The sequence below is a fragment of the Phaenicophaeus curvirostris genome, chromosome 4, assembly GCF_032191515.1.
Source record: "Phaenicophaeus curvirostris isolate KB17595 chromosome 4, BPBGC_Pcur_1.0, whole genome shotgun sequence".
Classification (NCBI taxonomy): Eukaryota; Metazoa; Chordata; class Aves; order Cuculiformes; family Cuculidae; genus Phaenicophaeus; species Phaenicophaeus curvirostris.
This window is the reverse complement of record NC_091395.1, coordinates 44,341,862-44,358,126: the sequence shown is the minus strand read 5'-3', so window position 1 is coordinate 44,358,126 and position 16,265 is coordinate 44,341,862. Positions and strand designations below refer to the sequence as shown.

General features: G+C 38.4%; 1 protein-coding gene across 1 annotated transcript in view; it reads left to right on the top strand.

The window, feature by feature from the left end:
* ACSL1 (acyl-CoA synthetase long chain family member 1) overlaps positions 1-16,265 on the top strand; it is a 40,148-nt gene that overhangs the window by 14,101 nt on the left and 9,782 nt on the right. Inside the window, exons 3-12 of the mRNA XM_069855888.1 lie at positions 718-832; positions 1,218-1,282; positions 2,529-2,630; positions 6,870-6,969; positions 7,138-7,316; positions 10,842-10,874; positions 11,038-11,089; positions 11,878-11,951; positions 12,997-13,074; positions 15,190-15,324. Coding sequence (XP_069711989.1) covers positions 718-832; positions 1,218-1,282; positions 2,529-2,630; positions 6,870-6,969; positions 7,138-7,316; positions 10,842-10,874; positions 11,038-11,089; positions 11,878-11,951; positions 12,997-13,074; positions 15,190-15,324 — 933 coding nt within the window. The remainder of the gene's footprint in view (positions 1-717; positions 833-1,217; positions 1,283-2,528; positions 2,631-6,869; positions 6,970-7,137; positions 7,317-10,841; positions 10,875-11,037; positions 11,090-11,877; positions 11,952-12,996; positions 13,075-15,189; positions 15,325-16,265) is intronic.

The following is a 16,265-nucleotide window of genomic DNA, read 5'->3' as shown; positions in this document are numbered from 1 at the left end:
AAGATGTGACAAGGACTGCCTTACCTACAGCATTTTGCTAAAGCGAGTTAAACTTGGTTTAGTGTTATTTTTTTTCCCCTCACTGATGTACTTTTAATATGCTAGCCCCTTTCTGTGGACATGGGCAATATGTCATCTTCTGCAGATAAACCTGTTTATGTAGCTTATACATGAACAGATGCTCTCTGGTCTTCCAGGGTACTTTAAAAACAGGAAAATAAACCAATGGCCAGGAAGATACTATGGTTGCATACGAATGTGTTGTTGGTGTTGTGGATGATGGTACAGTTCAGGCACAGATTTAGTTACTTGTATCTAGAAAGCTCTGAGGCTTAAGATATTTAGAAAGCTTGATGAAATTAATGATGCTCTGTACTGCAATAATACAGTAAAACTTTTTTAAGAAAAACACTGTCTAGTATGGAGTATCGCAGGGCATTTTTGTTGTTCTCATTTGTTCTATGTGGTCATAGGTAGCTGAGGAATAAGATTTTTGCCTGGCAGGTTTTTAGTAATGTGTAGGGAGCAGTCTGGCTCTTTAAAAAAATATACTGGGAAATGTTGTGGATCTCCCATGGTGGTGAAAGAGCTAAAGTTCTCTCAAGCAGAACTTTCCAAGGCTTATAACAAAACTTAATGTTTGAGGTGTGTTTATTCCTTCAGGAAATTCCTGTTCACTTATAGTTAGTGTCTAACCTTTCAAATTGGCTTTCTTAGGGCGGTGAGCATGCTCGAAGGTCTTCTCTTCTTAACAGTGATGAACCCTTGATTTACTACTATGATGATGTGAGAACAGCTTATGATATCTTCCAAAGGGGTGTGCAAGTATCAAGTAAGTCTAAAATTAAAGGTAATGCTTTTAACACCATGTCAAGAACTAAAGGTCTGGGTTCTTTTGAAATGTGTTTGGGGACAGGGGATATCTACCTGGCAGTATGATAAATGTATTAGATGTGAGCTTTCTGGAAGGCAAATTTAACGGACTTCTGTGAAGCAGATGTGTGAATAAAGTCAGTGATGTGTTCCTTAACCATGTTGTTGCCTCTATGTCCTTCTCTAGCTTCCCTCCCTGTCCCATCTCCCCTTCTCCCCTCTAAAAAGTTTTCTGAAGGTTTCTGCAAAGAATCTAGAGGCTTAACACCAAGACTGTAGTTAGTGTGGTGTTAGGAGAGAGGAAGTGGATTAAATTTTGAGTAACTTCTGACTATCCTTTTTAGATAATGGTCCGTGTCTGGGTGTTAGAAAACCAAACCAGCCATATGAGTGGATCTCCTATAAAGAGGTGAGTAGTCTGTCTAACTTAGTGCTAGACCTTTTGCTTGCTGAGACCATGGTTCCAACATCTAGTAACGTGATATAACATCTTAATTATTTATAGATGTTTTAAAGCAGTAGCAGAATGTTGCAGAAAGGTTCTCGATCCTATTAGAGTATCTTAAAGGAACAGCCTTAAATATTTGCAAGGAGGGGAGAGCATCTCCTGCATTTACTTGGTTTATTAATGGTTTTATTTTTAGATTTTTTTGTTATCCTGACAGGTTTTTGTCTCATTGCTGAATTGGATGCTGCCTCTGAAAGGCTGCAGCTTTGAAGTAGCAGTCAGGAACTCTGACTGCTACTACTTTAGGTGCTTGCCTAAAGGCTGATTTTACACTAGGAAAAATCCTATCTATGGATGCTACTTGTGCTGATTGACAACTTGTCTCTATAGTGCTGAATAATGGTTGATTACGGTGTTTAGCTAACTAATACTTGTAACTAGTGACATTCTCAGTGATCACTAAAAATATCTTTATGCAAATCTTTAATAGCTGTGTACTTTTAGGTCATTCCTGATTAATCGGTTGTTGTCTCTAAATTTGTGTAAAGTTTGCCTATTGTCATTAAACACCTTAGCAGACATTGTTTTTTCCAAGGTGATTTTGCAGGGTGCTTTAGGTGCAACATATATTTAATAAAACTTTGCTGGTTTAGTCATGTGACTAACATGATTCAACTTTTGTGCTGTGTGGAAAGAATTTAGGAAATAGCCTTCTCAAGTTTCACTTATAGAACTAGCTGGGTTTTGCCTCCTTATTCTCCCACTTCTTGAAGGGAGAAGTGCTGTTCCTCTAGGCACTGAAGGAAGCAATGGAATGGCATATGTAGCGTTTGTGACTGAGCAGAAATACAATACTGAATCATTCCAGGGTCACTTCAGAGTTTGAATACAACTACAACATAACAGTCTTTTCTGTGTATGAGCTTACTCTTTAAGCTTAGCACTTTCAGGTTCAACTAGATTAAGTAGCTCTTCTGCTGAATATTGAGTGCAACTGTAGCATCCACAATCAGTGCAGTGTAATGACACTGCAGAGTTTAGGTTATCAGTCACAGAGGACATTCAGAATAGCCTAGAATACTTCTACTTCCTACCTATTATTGGTCTTCTTTTTGTAAGACTTAAGGTAAAATAATGTGGAGGGTTGTGTACTGATGATCCTGCTCTCAACTTTGTTTTTGCCTTTTTTTTTTTTTTGCCCCTCTAGGTTTCAGACAGAGCTGAGTGTGTGGGCTCTGCGTTACTCTACCGAGGCTTCAAACCATCTCATGCTCAATACATAGGAATCTTTTCACAAAACAGACCTGAGGTAATTTAATTGTCGGTGGTTTTTTTTTGGTGGTCTAGCTGTTAGTGAAGTGGCCCACTCTTATAGCTGTTGCTTTTTGACAGTGCACAGAGCTTCCATATTAAGGGTCCACTTGGTGTTGGGGAAAGACTGAAGGCTGACCTAGACCCACAAGCCACAGACATGGCACCTTTAGCTAAGAACCAAAGCTGGTAATTGACACAACTGTTAGTCTTATATTGGGGGTTTTGCTGCCAGAGCTAAATGAGAGGCTGGAGAGTAGGAAGAAAATATTGGAAACAAGAACTTAAGTACTTTTCTTCACTTTCTGGTTTATAGAAGAGGGCTGTTTAATGGGAAGCTAAGGTGGTACTTAGTGAATGTAATTGCCATTTGCTTTCTTTTAGAAAAGACATTGGAGTATGAGGTAATTGAAAGTGGTTGGAAATAACAGGATGTCTGAACCATTCAAAACCCAAAGAAACACTTGGTGATTAAATATTTGGACAAATAGAAGATGGCTAGAAGTGATAGTTCTGTCTCTGGCAGAGACTATCAGCACAAAGAATCTGGGAGAGAGAACTGCTGATGAGGGCAAAAGTTGAAAATTCTTTGCAGTTCAATAAAGGGGCAGAAATATAATTTACTTTTCTTTGTCAGGTGATCTTTTAATATTATGAACGTGAGACAACTATAGGGATATTCAGATTGATTAGCTACTGCCTGTCTGTTTTAACTCAAAGTGGTTCTAAATTACTGTTTCTAAAATATTAGGAAATATTCAGTAAATACTTCTCTACTTATTTATTAAATATATTTAATAGGACTGAATTTCTCTATCTTATGTTTATGTGCCTAGTAGCTTGACATAATACTTGCTGCATTAAGCTAGTTCAATACGAAGTTGTATTAAAACAGGAGACTGGTTCTTAAGTTTTCTCAGAAATATGCTGTCTCTCGATCAAACACTCCTAGGTGAACGTCATTATCTAGAGCCGTCTGCAATGTTGACAAGGTTAGAAGTTGTATCAGTGTCTTGGTCATGCTGGGTAACAGCTTGCTGTTGGATCTTTTCTGATTTCAGTTGTCACTGAGCCTTCCCTGCTGTTATTAAAATGCGAGCTGTGTTACAAGTGCCCTTGACCCTCTTCTCCAATCCAGACTCCAAAAAAAAAAAAACCCCAAAAAACCCTAACTCTAGCCTTGTACAGATGAGGAAAAAATATATGAAACTTTTCCATACTTTCAAATTTGCAGTAGTTTCCTGTTTGGATTCTCCTGCTGAAATTCCAGTTGTAACAGCTAGAGTTCTATTAATGTAATAAGAAGGTCTGGGGTATCTCTGGCTAGGGAGCTGTTAGTGTTAGACTCTTCAATTCAGTCTCGTGTATATAACATTATGAACTGGAAGTGGGAAAAAAAGGAGCCAGATATTAGTGTTGTGCCAGTTTGAACTGTTTTTCTATAGACCTTTGGGTGTAAAGGCTTTGACTGCTGGGTCAGTGTATTTTCTGAAGGAGTGTATGGTAGTGTGGTCTGCTCCTGGATCACAGAGACAAAATAGGCATTACTCCAGCAGGCTTTGAGTTTGGTCAGGAATGAGCTGGAAAGACTTGTTTAAACTAGCAAATTTTAAATCTGGGATTTTCCCTGCTGAAAAATACTGGATTGTTGTTGTGACATCCCTGACATAATTACTAATCCAGACAGGACAGTATGTGAAATTTTTTTGAAAAATTATTCACATTTGTAAGGGGATTTTCCCAGTAGTTGTTTCCTGAACTAGTGGGGAAAACCCTAGTACATTACTTGCTTGAATGTTCACTTAAACTTGGATTTAGAAATAAAAACTTTTACTTTCTCTTTGAGTAACTGGAAGACAGATGATTTCTTCTGCAAGGGAGGAAGTTGTTTTGATTTGAGGAAGCAAGATGGTGAAATAGTGTCTCTTGATAGAAGATCAAAGCTATGTCAGAAAATAAGTTGAAACTTTGAGACTGATGTCTATATTCAGTACTAGTTGCTTGCTTCTGCTTTGGTAGAGAACTAGTGTCAGTGTTTGATACTTATATTTAAATGCTTCTAACTTTAGAAGCCAAAATGGAAGAATGTGTTAATAGTCCTGGAAATAAAGATGCTGGTGGCTGTACTGATAATGATGTGCAAGAGTTGTTGGAGACACCAACAGGAAGCTTTTATGACTGCGTGTGACTTATGAAGTCTGCTGTAGTAGACCACCTATCCCATTAAAAGTAACTACACTTCAGGCTGATGGTTACACATATAGGGGGATGCTATCTGAGAGAGAAATATCCAGTGGACCCTTTCATGGCTGGCATAGGTGTGTCTGGTTAGACTTGTCTCTAATGTCTGCACGAAAGACTGCTTACCTGTCAGTTGGCCTCATACTATTTTTATAAGAACTCTTTTTGGACGAGTTATACAACTTACCCATTGTGTAAATTGGAGGGCTGGAGCACCTCTGCTATAAGGACAGGCTGAGAGAGTTTGGGTTGTTCAGCCTGGAGAAGAGAAGGCTCCAGGAAGACTTTATAGCAGCTTCCAGTACTTAAAGGGGACCCTACAGGAAAGCTGGGGTGGGGATCTTTATCAGGGAGTGCAGTGATAGGATGAGGGGTAACAGTTTTAAGCTGAAAGAGGGGAGTTTAGATTAGATATTAAGAATTTTTTTGCTGCGAGGGTGGTGAGGCACTGGAACAGGTTGCCCAGACAAGTCACGGATGCCCCATTCCTGAAGGTGTTCAAGACCAGGTTCCGTGAGGCTTTGAGCAACCTGATCTTTTGGAAGGTGTCCCATGGCAAGGAGGTTGGAGCTGGATAATCTTTATGGTCACTTTCAATCCAAACTGTTCTTTGATTCTGTGAAATGTTTTCAGGAAAAAATGCCTGCATCTAAGGGTGTCTCAGTCAGTAGAGAACTTTCTTTAGGAAACTTGCCCATAATAAACAGTTCATAAAACTGAGATTTAGCAACTTTTAACATAACCCCTATACTAGATATGAGCTGAATGATGTTTGTCATCATGTGAGGGTGAGGTAACTGGCTAGTGTCCTGTAAAAACACTGGAAACTGTGACTGTCTGGAAGTGGGGAAAGGAAACAAGCACCCTTGTTAATGCAGTCCTTGTTGAGTTGTAAGGTCTGATAACTTTAAGATACACGCTGTTTGTTCCTATAACTGGAATTGACTAAAGGTACAGTGTCTGAGAATTTTTGTTGCCCCTCTTTGAGAAAACCTGAAACATTCCAGTTCCACTGGCCTCTTCATGTGTCCAGAGGCTCCCATTTCAGGAGTTCTGTGCTGTTTTGGTGTAGCGAGTTTACAAATTGTACCCAGTAGCTACTGTCTGGAGAAAGAATTGCATGACTATTTCAGCTTGATGGTACTTTGGATGAAATCAAGCTGGCTGTAAAGTGTTGTCAGCTTGCATCACATACAATAAGGCTGCAATATCCATTATGTTTGAGTACTACACTTATTAGCAGGCAAATCCTTCTTATTGCAGCTTACAGGGATGTAATTAGATTTTTTAATAGAAGTCTTCAGATTAGATTCCTTTAAAGAAGAATGGTTAGTCATCAAATGCTGAAAAACTTTGTGGAGCTGGCTTTCCAAAGGACTTCTAATTTAACTGCCTGTGTTGCATCTCTGCCCATCAAATGAGGGGCAGATAAGAGGTATAAGAGTATTGTACGTATATAAATTTAATGTGTCAAGTCATGACCAAGTCCTTCACTGATTCATATACCATAGTAATATAGAATATTGAAAGCTTTGGCTACCTCAATAACCTAAAACTAAGAAAAAAAAAAAAAACCACTGTACTCTTACTCCAAGTCTTTCTATTAATAGGTAAAGTAAGGAGACAGATGTTAACTGTTTTTTTGAAAGTACTTAAAATTACTCTTGTGGGCAGAGTTGAATTTTATTTCTTTGGATTATTTCCCATATTTCCTTATTAATTATTTTTTCTTTATTCTTTCCAATTATCTTTTCTTTATTCTTTCCACATTCTTTCTATTCTTTATTTTTTCTTTATTCTTTCTTTTCTTTATTCTTTTCTTTATTCTTTTCCATGTCCTCAAATTAGAGAAATGATACTAACAGCTGCTTTTTTTTAGAAAGACTTGTCCAAATAAGTTCTAACCTATTGACTGCCTTCTTAGAATCCAAATATGAGTCTGTCTTGGAGGTCTGTTATCCTAAGCAAACTGACTCGTGCCTCTTCTTTTTTGCAGTGGGTTATCATTGAACAGGGGTGCTACGCATTCTCAATGGTGGTGGTACCGCTCTATGATACACTGGGAAATGAAGCAATTACATACATTGTGAACAAAGGTAGGGCACTTGAAGTAGTTCAGCAACTGTTGAATGCATGATAGAGCGAATTGAGGGCAAAACTGTGGCCTTCTTTACAAGAACCTTTCATTACCCCGTTCATTATGTTCTGAAACATGTGTGGACCTAGTCTAAACTTGTCATATTGATGTCTTTCTCTTTCACCAGCTGACTTGTCATTGGTTTTCTGTGACAAACCTGACAAGGCCAAACTGCTGCTAAACAGTGTGGAAAAGGGAGAAATGCCAATACTCAACACCATTGTTATCATGGAGTCTTTTGGCACAGATCTTGTGGAACGTGGCAAAAAGTGTGGAGTGGAAGTCTTCAGCATGAGAGAAATAGAGGTAAGCCCAGTTAACCTATTCTGCTGCTTCCATCCCATTTACATGCAGAGGAAGAAGACTGAACAGATTTTTGCACTGTGAACAAAATGTGGTAGATAGTTAAGTATCTTGAATCATCTCTTGCATGAATTTTGCACAGATTTTTTTTTTAAATGGAAGGAAAACAACTTACAAATAGTGTTTCACAATGTTTAAAATGTGTGTGCCAAGATGACAGAGCAAAATCTTGTTAACATAGTCCAGGCTGAACACTGGATCTGAGTGTTAAGGCTTGCCCATGTGAAGCAGTAACATCATAGTTATATACTGTGACTAATATTTCAGAAATATTTCTTTCAAAAAGAGCCTGTGTGCGCTTTGATCTTGCGAAAAATGCCATCTTCCCCTGTACACTGAATATACAAAACGTAGGGAGGAGGTAAACGGCAGTAGACGTTTCCAGGGTAAGTTTATGGTAACGTAAGGGAATGATACTTACAGGTTTTGGAAATAGAAACTATTTTGCTTAGCCACCTAATGTGCAAGTCTTTTGCTTGTAGTTTTGTCTGTATTAGATGCCTTATGTGAGTTTATTTCATAACTCATTATTTGAAGAGCTCTGTCCCTAGATCAAATTGCCTAAAGTGTATCTTCACTGAGATTGAAGTTGGGTGTTTATCCTGATTCCAGCTGGAGTTCTGGTCAAGGCTTGCCTCGCTATGACTGAAGTATCTCCAAATAAGTGTCTCGTACAGGTGTCTTAACTCTTAACTGCTTTGTTAACAGGGCCACCTTCTGGTAAAGATACCAAAATGCAGCATGTCTTTTAAAGATGATAAACTATCGCTGCTAACTAGCCTCAGCAAGGCTGCCAGTTTGACATGGGGCTAAAAACATTATGCAGTGTTTGTGGCTTATAGTACTGTAGCTTTCTAGCAAAAGGGTTGGGTTAAATTTGGGAAAGGATTGTCCCAGCTGCATGTTGGTATGCTGAAATCAGCTGCTTTCCTTGAGTTGAACTGGTTTTGGCAGAGAAAGGTGCTTTCCACTGGGTCTTCTAGCTATAGAAAACAAAACTAGGGTGTGAATGTTATCTTTAAGTCAGGAAGTCACAACTGAAACATCTAAACTTCTGTAGTACTTTGTAGCTCTTAACACCACTACTTGATATTTGAATTAATGCAGTAATAGGTGTTCCAAGAGCCTCTTATCTAAATCTCATAAGTTAGGCAAATTTTAAATATTTCTGGTAGTGTTTTGGTAAGTGGAAATACATTTTGTCACTTTTTTTTTTTCAAGGGATGGAGGCTTTTTGTTTCTCCCGAAAGGCAACTATGGACTATGTAGGAGCTTAGATTAGAATTAGTATTTCTAGTTTTAAGTATTTGTTTTCAGGATTTCTGTCTTGAGTTTATTGCTCAGCTGTGCTTCGTAGGTTATGTGACCAATTCCTCTGTGTATCTCCCAGATGCCTTAAGTTTGACTTTTGATGTTTTAGCATCTGTATGTATGCTGTAGTTACTTAGAACTGAGTAGCTGTGAATAAATGGCTCTTCAATAGGAAGAGAAGTTGAAGTTCTGTTCTAGGAGATCAAAAGAAGTTTCAAGATCTTAGCAGTGCATTCAGGAAATACCAGATCTTGCTCAAAACAGGCTGTAGGGAAGTATCAACCTTCTGCTGGTATTTGAAATGCAGATGCTGTTGTCTTGAACAGACAGCTAGGGTTTCATAGGGGCAAATTTTTGCATAATGGTACTATTTCAAAAGGGCAGACTTACAGGTATGGGAATGTTAACTGTTTCCAGACATTGGTTTTCTTAAACATCTCAGAGTAATCCAAGAAGTGCATCATACAAAAGGAAGTCTAGGGCTAGTAAAGGAACACATAATGCTGTTGTTGTGTACTTGGAATGTGAAGGCAATGGTGAGGTTGATGTCTGCTCTGAAAGGGTGATTCAGAAGGTATTCTTAACAAAAGGTCCATTTTAATTTAAGTCCTTAAGCTAGTATTGTTTCTAGTTTTAAATGGGGATGACAGTAATAAGTCTTGATTTGAAACTTTAAAGCTCATGGATATTGAACGTCAGCTTTCACATATTTCCTTTTAATTGCTTTATCCAGTGCCCAGGGAGGTGGTTGAGTCACCTTCCCTGGAGGTGTTTAAGGCACGGGTGGACGAGGTGCTGAGGGATATGGTTTAGTGTTTGGTAGGAACGGTTGGACTCGGTGATCCGGTGGGTCTCTTCCAACCTGGTTATTCTGTGATTCTGTAATAGTACCTTTGCTGACTTGCTACCCATAGGAACAGGCACCTTACCCTTGACTCCTCAGATAGGCAGCAAAGCATCAAGTGATAAGGAGTTAGAAACAAGATTGGCAGAGGCAATCCTGCATTGTTCCCTGGTACATTTTGGTTCATAGAATTGCAGAATCACAGAACTGTTTATGTTGGAGGAGACCTTTCAGATCACTAAGTCCAATCATAAACTTATGGCCTCAAGTTCCGCCAGGGGAGATTTGGGCTGGACATTGGGAAGGAGTTCTTCACAGAGGGGGTCATTGGGCACTGGCGGAGGCTGCCCAGGGAGGTGGTTGATTCACCTTCCCTGGAGGTGTTTAAGGCATGGGTGGACAAGGTGCTGAAGGGCATGGTTTAGTGTTTGATAGGAATGGTTGGACTCGATGATCCGGTGGGTCTCTTCCAACCTGGTGATTCTATGATTCTATGATTCTATGATTCTATGATTCTATGATTCTATGATTCTATGATTCTATGATTCTATGATTCTATGATTCTATGATTCTATGATTCTATGATTCTATGATTCTATGATTCTATGATTCTATGATTCTATGATTCTATGATTCTATGATTCTATGATTCTATGATTCTATGATTCTATGATTCTATGATTCTATGATTCTATGATTCTATGATTCTTAATGATGAAAGGATCTCTTTGGTATCCATTCCTTTCTGCCTAAAGAAGTATGGCATCACTAATGATAAGGTCTGAAAAATCCCAAGGAGGGATAGGGAAGGAGAAGATGTCCTGGAGGAGAGAATCTTGTGCTCTCTGCTCTTCAGTATAAAAGGAGTATGAACACCCAGTGACCCTTCTTGGGGAAACTGTATTCCTTCTCACAAAGTGTTGTTGGTGCAAGGTACTTACTGAGATGAATCTTGCTTCATCTATTCAAAGGTTGTCAGTGGCTCATGACTTCTGCAGGAGGTACGGAATTGTCTGCTGTAACTTGTCATAACACTGCTTAAACAGGAGCTTCCCTAGTGAGTGGCTTCTGGTTTACTAGCTGGGAAAAACGTCTGAGTTTTAGATTAGTTTTCTTTTGTATTTGTAGAACATGGTAGTAATTCTATAGATCTTTAAAAGCCTTTGGCTAACATCTAGTAAGATAAAGTTCTTTAATAGACAGTCTACATAATGGAATAGTATGGTGTTTGGTAATGTTTGTCTGGAAAAATTAAAACAGAAAAGGTTATGTGCTTGTGTCTAAACTGCCTTCTCTTTCTCTCCTTTCTCCAGGAGCTAGGAAAAGCACACAGGCAAAAACCAATGGTAAGTATGGTATTAGTTAATTAATCTGAAGCTGAATAGCACCCTATACATCAAACAAGTAAATCTTATCTCAAAAGTAACACTATTATTTCAATGTTTTTGTCCAAGAAAAATCTTTTTCCATGCTATCTTAACCATACTAATACTTTCTTAACTCTCATAGCCTCCAAAGCCAGAAGATCTAGCAGTCATCTGTTTCACCAGTGGAACGACAGGTACACTTCATTATGTTGTTATGCAGATTTATTATCCTGTATATGCAAAATTAATTCAGAAGCCCTCCTCCTTACTTTTCCCCAAGACTCTCCCCTGCTGCTGCAGGTTTTTGGCAAGTAGTAAATGGGGGAGTTTTATGGTAAGGTTCCCTTTCTTTACCCATTGATCAATACAGCGTTGCAGTATTGAGGGATGGAGATGTTAAATTTTTAGCCTTGGAAATAAGTACTGAACCTGTATTTCCATTATAATAAGAACTCTGCAACAGACTTCAGACTTGAAATTCTTCCATAGTCTTTTTTTTATTATATTAGCAAAACTTGTTATCTCTATGAAACCTTGCTGTAAAATCAAACCAGAAAAACTGTCTTGATGTCATGTGCTTGACACCAGTGTGATAATATCCAGCTCTGGCAGGGCACAATAGGGAAGAGCTATGTTTTTAAAGCAGATGGTAAGAATAGAAATTAAGTCTGGGTTTGATAGCTGCATCTTCACTGAAATGTTGAATTTTGAATGAGAAATTACTTATGTTACTTATCCAATAAGCATGATTTCTTAAAGGATTTGCCCTCATGAAAATTTAGGACTTCAATGTATGCTTACTAAACTTACCAGCTGTTCTTGAAAGTGTTAGCAAGTTCCCTGTCCTTGTTTAAATGATATACAAAGAAAGGTATTAATATCAAAGGGACTGATTTAAATGCTATTAGATAAATTTTACCATTGCTTGGTAATGTGAAGGATCTAAATTTCACTGTTGCATCCTGATGTGCTTCTTCCTTAGGGAACCCCAAAGGAGCTATGATCACTCATCAAAACATAGTCAGCAATGCTTCAGCTTTTGTGAAAACTACAGAGGTAAGCCACAAAGTTTAACATTGTGGATCTACATGAAGGGAATAATCTTGGGAGTAAAACAAATGTTGAAATCTCATTAACTTTGGCCTTTAACTTTTGGTAGGGTCCAAGTGAAAAAGTAACTTAATAGTGTTCTGCCCATAGTAGGTCAGAAGTCAGTGTTGGTTTCTTCTGTCAGGGTCAAGAACCTGACAAATTAACCATTTGGTCTGATAAAAGAAAAATGTTTTGAAGATCCTGATGTGACTCTACATTACATTCTGTGATGGGTTTATAGTGTTTGTCATTAGTGCTAACTCTGTATTAGAGGGTTTCTGTGGAGGCTAACCTTCTTCCACTAAGGACAGGAGAAGCTATAATGCATTTTAAGTCCCCCAAAATAATGAAAGCCCCTGCATAAATGAGAAGCATTGTAATTTTCCTTGATACAGTGTTAAGTTTCATTTTACAGTATACTACTTAATTTCATCTGCAGGCTAGCTAAGAAGACTGTTCTAACACATACAGATAATTAAATATAATTATACTTATTTTGCCAAGTATTCTGCTTACAGAATTGTTTCAAATTGGGCAACTAGTCTTACAGCTAGATCGTGTAAGGTACTTTTGGTATCAGCCTTATGGTAAATTGGTGTCAACCTTATGGTAAATTGGATAAATGAACTTTCTGATCTAAGATGAAAATGTGCATTTTTTTATACCTTCAAGGTGTACTGCTCTAACTTTGTTTCCCCTTTCTGTCCCAATACATATAATGGAACCTTCTGTGGTTTCTCTTGGAATTTGCTTCTATTCATGATTGTATGAATGATAAGTTGTAGTAATCTGGTTGCTGTTCTCAACTCCAAGATTACTGTTTCTGCAATATGTTTACTGATGCTGGAACTTATTGCTTTTTAATGAAAAAGACAGTGCAGCTTGATTATAAACAAAGCTGAAATGAGAACTGTGCTCTAAAGTTTAGATGCTAGGTTTCATTGTTGTTTTACTTGGGCAAAATAGAGTATCAATGACTAAAATTAAACTTAAACTCTAACATTTTCAGAAAACATTTATGCCTTCCTCTGATGATGTTCTGATATCATTCCTGCCCTTGGCTCATATGTTTGAGAGAGTTGTTGAGGTAAGCATCTGTTTGTTGTACTGAACTACTGAGGAACACTTTCTTTTTGACTCTTGCACGTACGTATGAAATCTTGAGGTAAGGTTCAGGAAAACAATATCCTGTAAACAATATTCAGTGAGTAGTAGACAACTGGTTTTCAAGCTAAGATATAACCATTAACCATAGAGCTATGGTTAATAAGAAACTGATTTGCAAGAACATGAGACTATCCCTTAGCATACATACGCTGCCTAGAAATTCCTGCTAATGTAATTAGTGCACTTAAAAAAAATCTGTGCCATTTTAGTCTGCAAGCTTTACAAGTTAATTTCATGATGTGGCATCCTGCTTACGTAAACAAAACTAATTTTAAGTTGGTTTAACTTACTATTGCCTCCAAGAAGCTTCAATAAAAGGAGTTTTTTTAGTGGAGTTCTCTTCCAGAAGATGAAAGTGGCTTTTAAGGCAGTTTAATGACAAACTTTGAAGTTCTCTTGGATAGCTTGTTTTACCATATAGCAAAACCTGGGGCATCATATTTTGAGGATGAGGGGCCTTAGGTTGTCATAATACTGGCAGTCTTAAGGACCTCTGAGCATTATTGAAAGGATGTAGCTTCCCTGAGTTTCTTACATGCAGTAGAGGCACAAGTATTTAATTACCACAGTTACTGAAGTTGAATTAACACCTCTCCCTTAAGTGAGATTGCAAATATACAAATGTATATTGATGGTAGTTGTGTCCCAATATATGCAGGGGAATAAACAGCCTCTGCAAGTGTGAAAAAGCATGTGGGATCAGTGTAATGTAATTGCAGTTCAGAGCAGTGAGCTTTCTATCTCAAGTGTGTGTATATGCATATGTGTGTGTATATATGTATGTTATGAAGATTGGGAATAGAGGTTAACTGAGGTGTACAGGTGCCTTTAGGCTTTCAGCAGTCTTGGTAACCTGCATACTAGTTATACTTAAGTGTTTTTACTGATGCCTGTCTTACTGTAGGAGCTACAACCTCTGTAGCTAACAGCACTCCTCTCGATCATCAGTAGAAACAGAATGGAAATGTGTTCTGAAGAATAAAATGAGAAGAAAGTATTTGGATATTAATATTCATCTACTGTTTGAGATTTTTTACAAAGTCAGTAATTGCTTGTATATTTACATGAGGAGATCAATCAAGAATGCTTTTGGTAGAAAGGAGAAAAGATTTGTTACTGTATGGGGTGGGTATGAACACAGGCTTTCTAATAAATAGTCTTTAGAGTCCTGCCTCTGTAAAGTTGTTTGCTCGTTTTTGGCTTCTGAAGTTAGAGATTCAGTGAACTTGACAGAATAAATGTCTTCACACATAGCAAAGGCAGCTGCTGCTCAGTCCATCTGGACTGATGCATTTGCTGCTTTTTAGCAGATGGTGGCAAAGAACAGGTGAAGGGAAGAAGTGACACCTCAGCACATATCATAGAGAAGAGATGAGAATGGATGCCAGGGAATGAAGGAAGAGGTGTTACAGAGCAAGCAGTAGGAAAAACAAGTAGGTATAGAAAAAACACAAGAGTAGAGATGTTGAAAGGAATTAATGAAGCCCAAACAAAATAGGAGAAGGAGGGTGTATAGGTGTTGGGGATAGAGCTTTTAGACTCTTAAGGAACAGAACACAACAGGATTAAGTCTGTCTTTGTTGGTGTGGGTCTGAAGTGATGCAGAATTAAGCAGTGGATCTGCTAGAATCTTCTAAAGAGCATCTTTATCACCTTAAAAGAAATGCAAGACAATGGGAATCAAGTAGCACAAGTGGAAATCCCCACTGGACCAGTGAAGCAGCATATGCTGAATTTAAATGTAGTATTCCTCAGTATATACAAAGAATGAACAAGTCTAGTATTTTTAAGTAAGGTTATTAAATATTTAAATTTTGCTACCTCTGAGTCACATTGCTTTGTTTGGCTAGCTGCCCTTTTTGGATAGAAGCTTCTGTGCTGTATCTTGTTCTGTCAAAGTTCTTGGCTTGTGTATGCCAGGCATGTGTTGCTACTTGGCCTTTCCAGTCTCATCCTATAGCCTGAGAATGTGACAGGACTTGTTCAGAAGCTGCTAGAACACATTATACACCCTGTGCTTGCTTTTTCCTAACAGTGTGTGGTTCTGTGCCATGGAGCTCGGATAGGATTCTTTCAAGGGGATATCAGACTGCTTATGGATGACCTAAAAACACTGCAGCCAACTGTATTTCCAGTAGTGCCAAGGCTATTGAACAGAATGTTTGACAAGGTAAGTCTCCAGCCTTAAGTCTAGACTTTTGCAGGGTTTTCAGACTTCGTGAAGTTTGTGCTGGCAGGGTAGGAGTAACTTATGGTGTGGTATGTTAAATTGGCATGTTACCAAATTGAGATGTCTCAGGACACCTGTCAACAGCAAGGAGTAGTCCTGGTTGTATTAAAACACTTCCAGGTGGTGAATACTAGTGTTAAAGCCTGAGTAGAGGAACTTGGTTCTGTCTAGGTTGATTAATGACTTGCTGTTTTGCTCTCAGCAAGTTATTTAAGTTCAGGCTACAACATGAACGTGAGGCTTAGCATCTGCGTGCCACTCTTATAGAATCTGACTCATGGAGTGGAATTTGCAAACCAAGGTCAGGTGTTTGCCTGGATGTGTGTGAGTTTCTGATACAGAAGTCAGTGTGTTCTAGTAGGGAGAACTATAAACCAGCCAGCTGGGAGTGCTGGGCAGAGGGTATGTCAGCAGCCTGTCTTTCATGTGCTTACTGCTTGCTAGCGTCATCAGGGCTGGGAATTCAGAAGTATATTCTTTCTTGGACTTCAGATTTTAAATTATCCTTCTGCATATGGATAAGTTGACTCTTCTTAGGATACAGCTAGAGGAGTTGAAGGACATAACAAGTCCTGTGACTGCTAAATGAATGGCAAAGCTGTCTATACTGTCCTAGCTAGAACAGTGCTCTAATCACGAGACTAGAGGAACAGCAAGTAATACAAGATTCTCTTTGGCCCCAGGAACAAATAATGCAACTCTGATCCATTTGGAGGGGAGGAAATCCTGAGACCTGCTTAAAACCTGACCACTCAGCCTATGAATTCTGTACTGGAATTTAAGAAACTGAGTCAAAGCTTGGGAAACTCTTCATCTTTCATGATGTCTTCTTGCTTGTTAACTCTAGTGTCCTGAGGCTTTTCGTACTTCTGTGACACTGT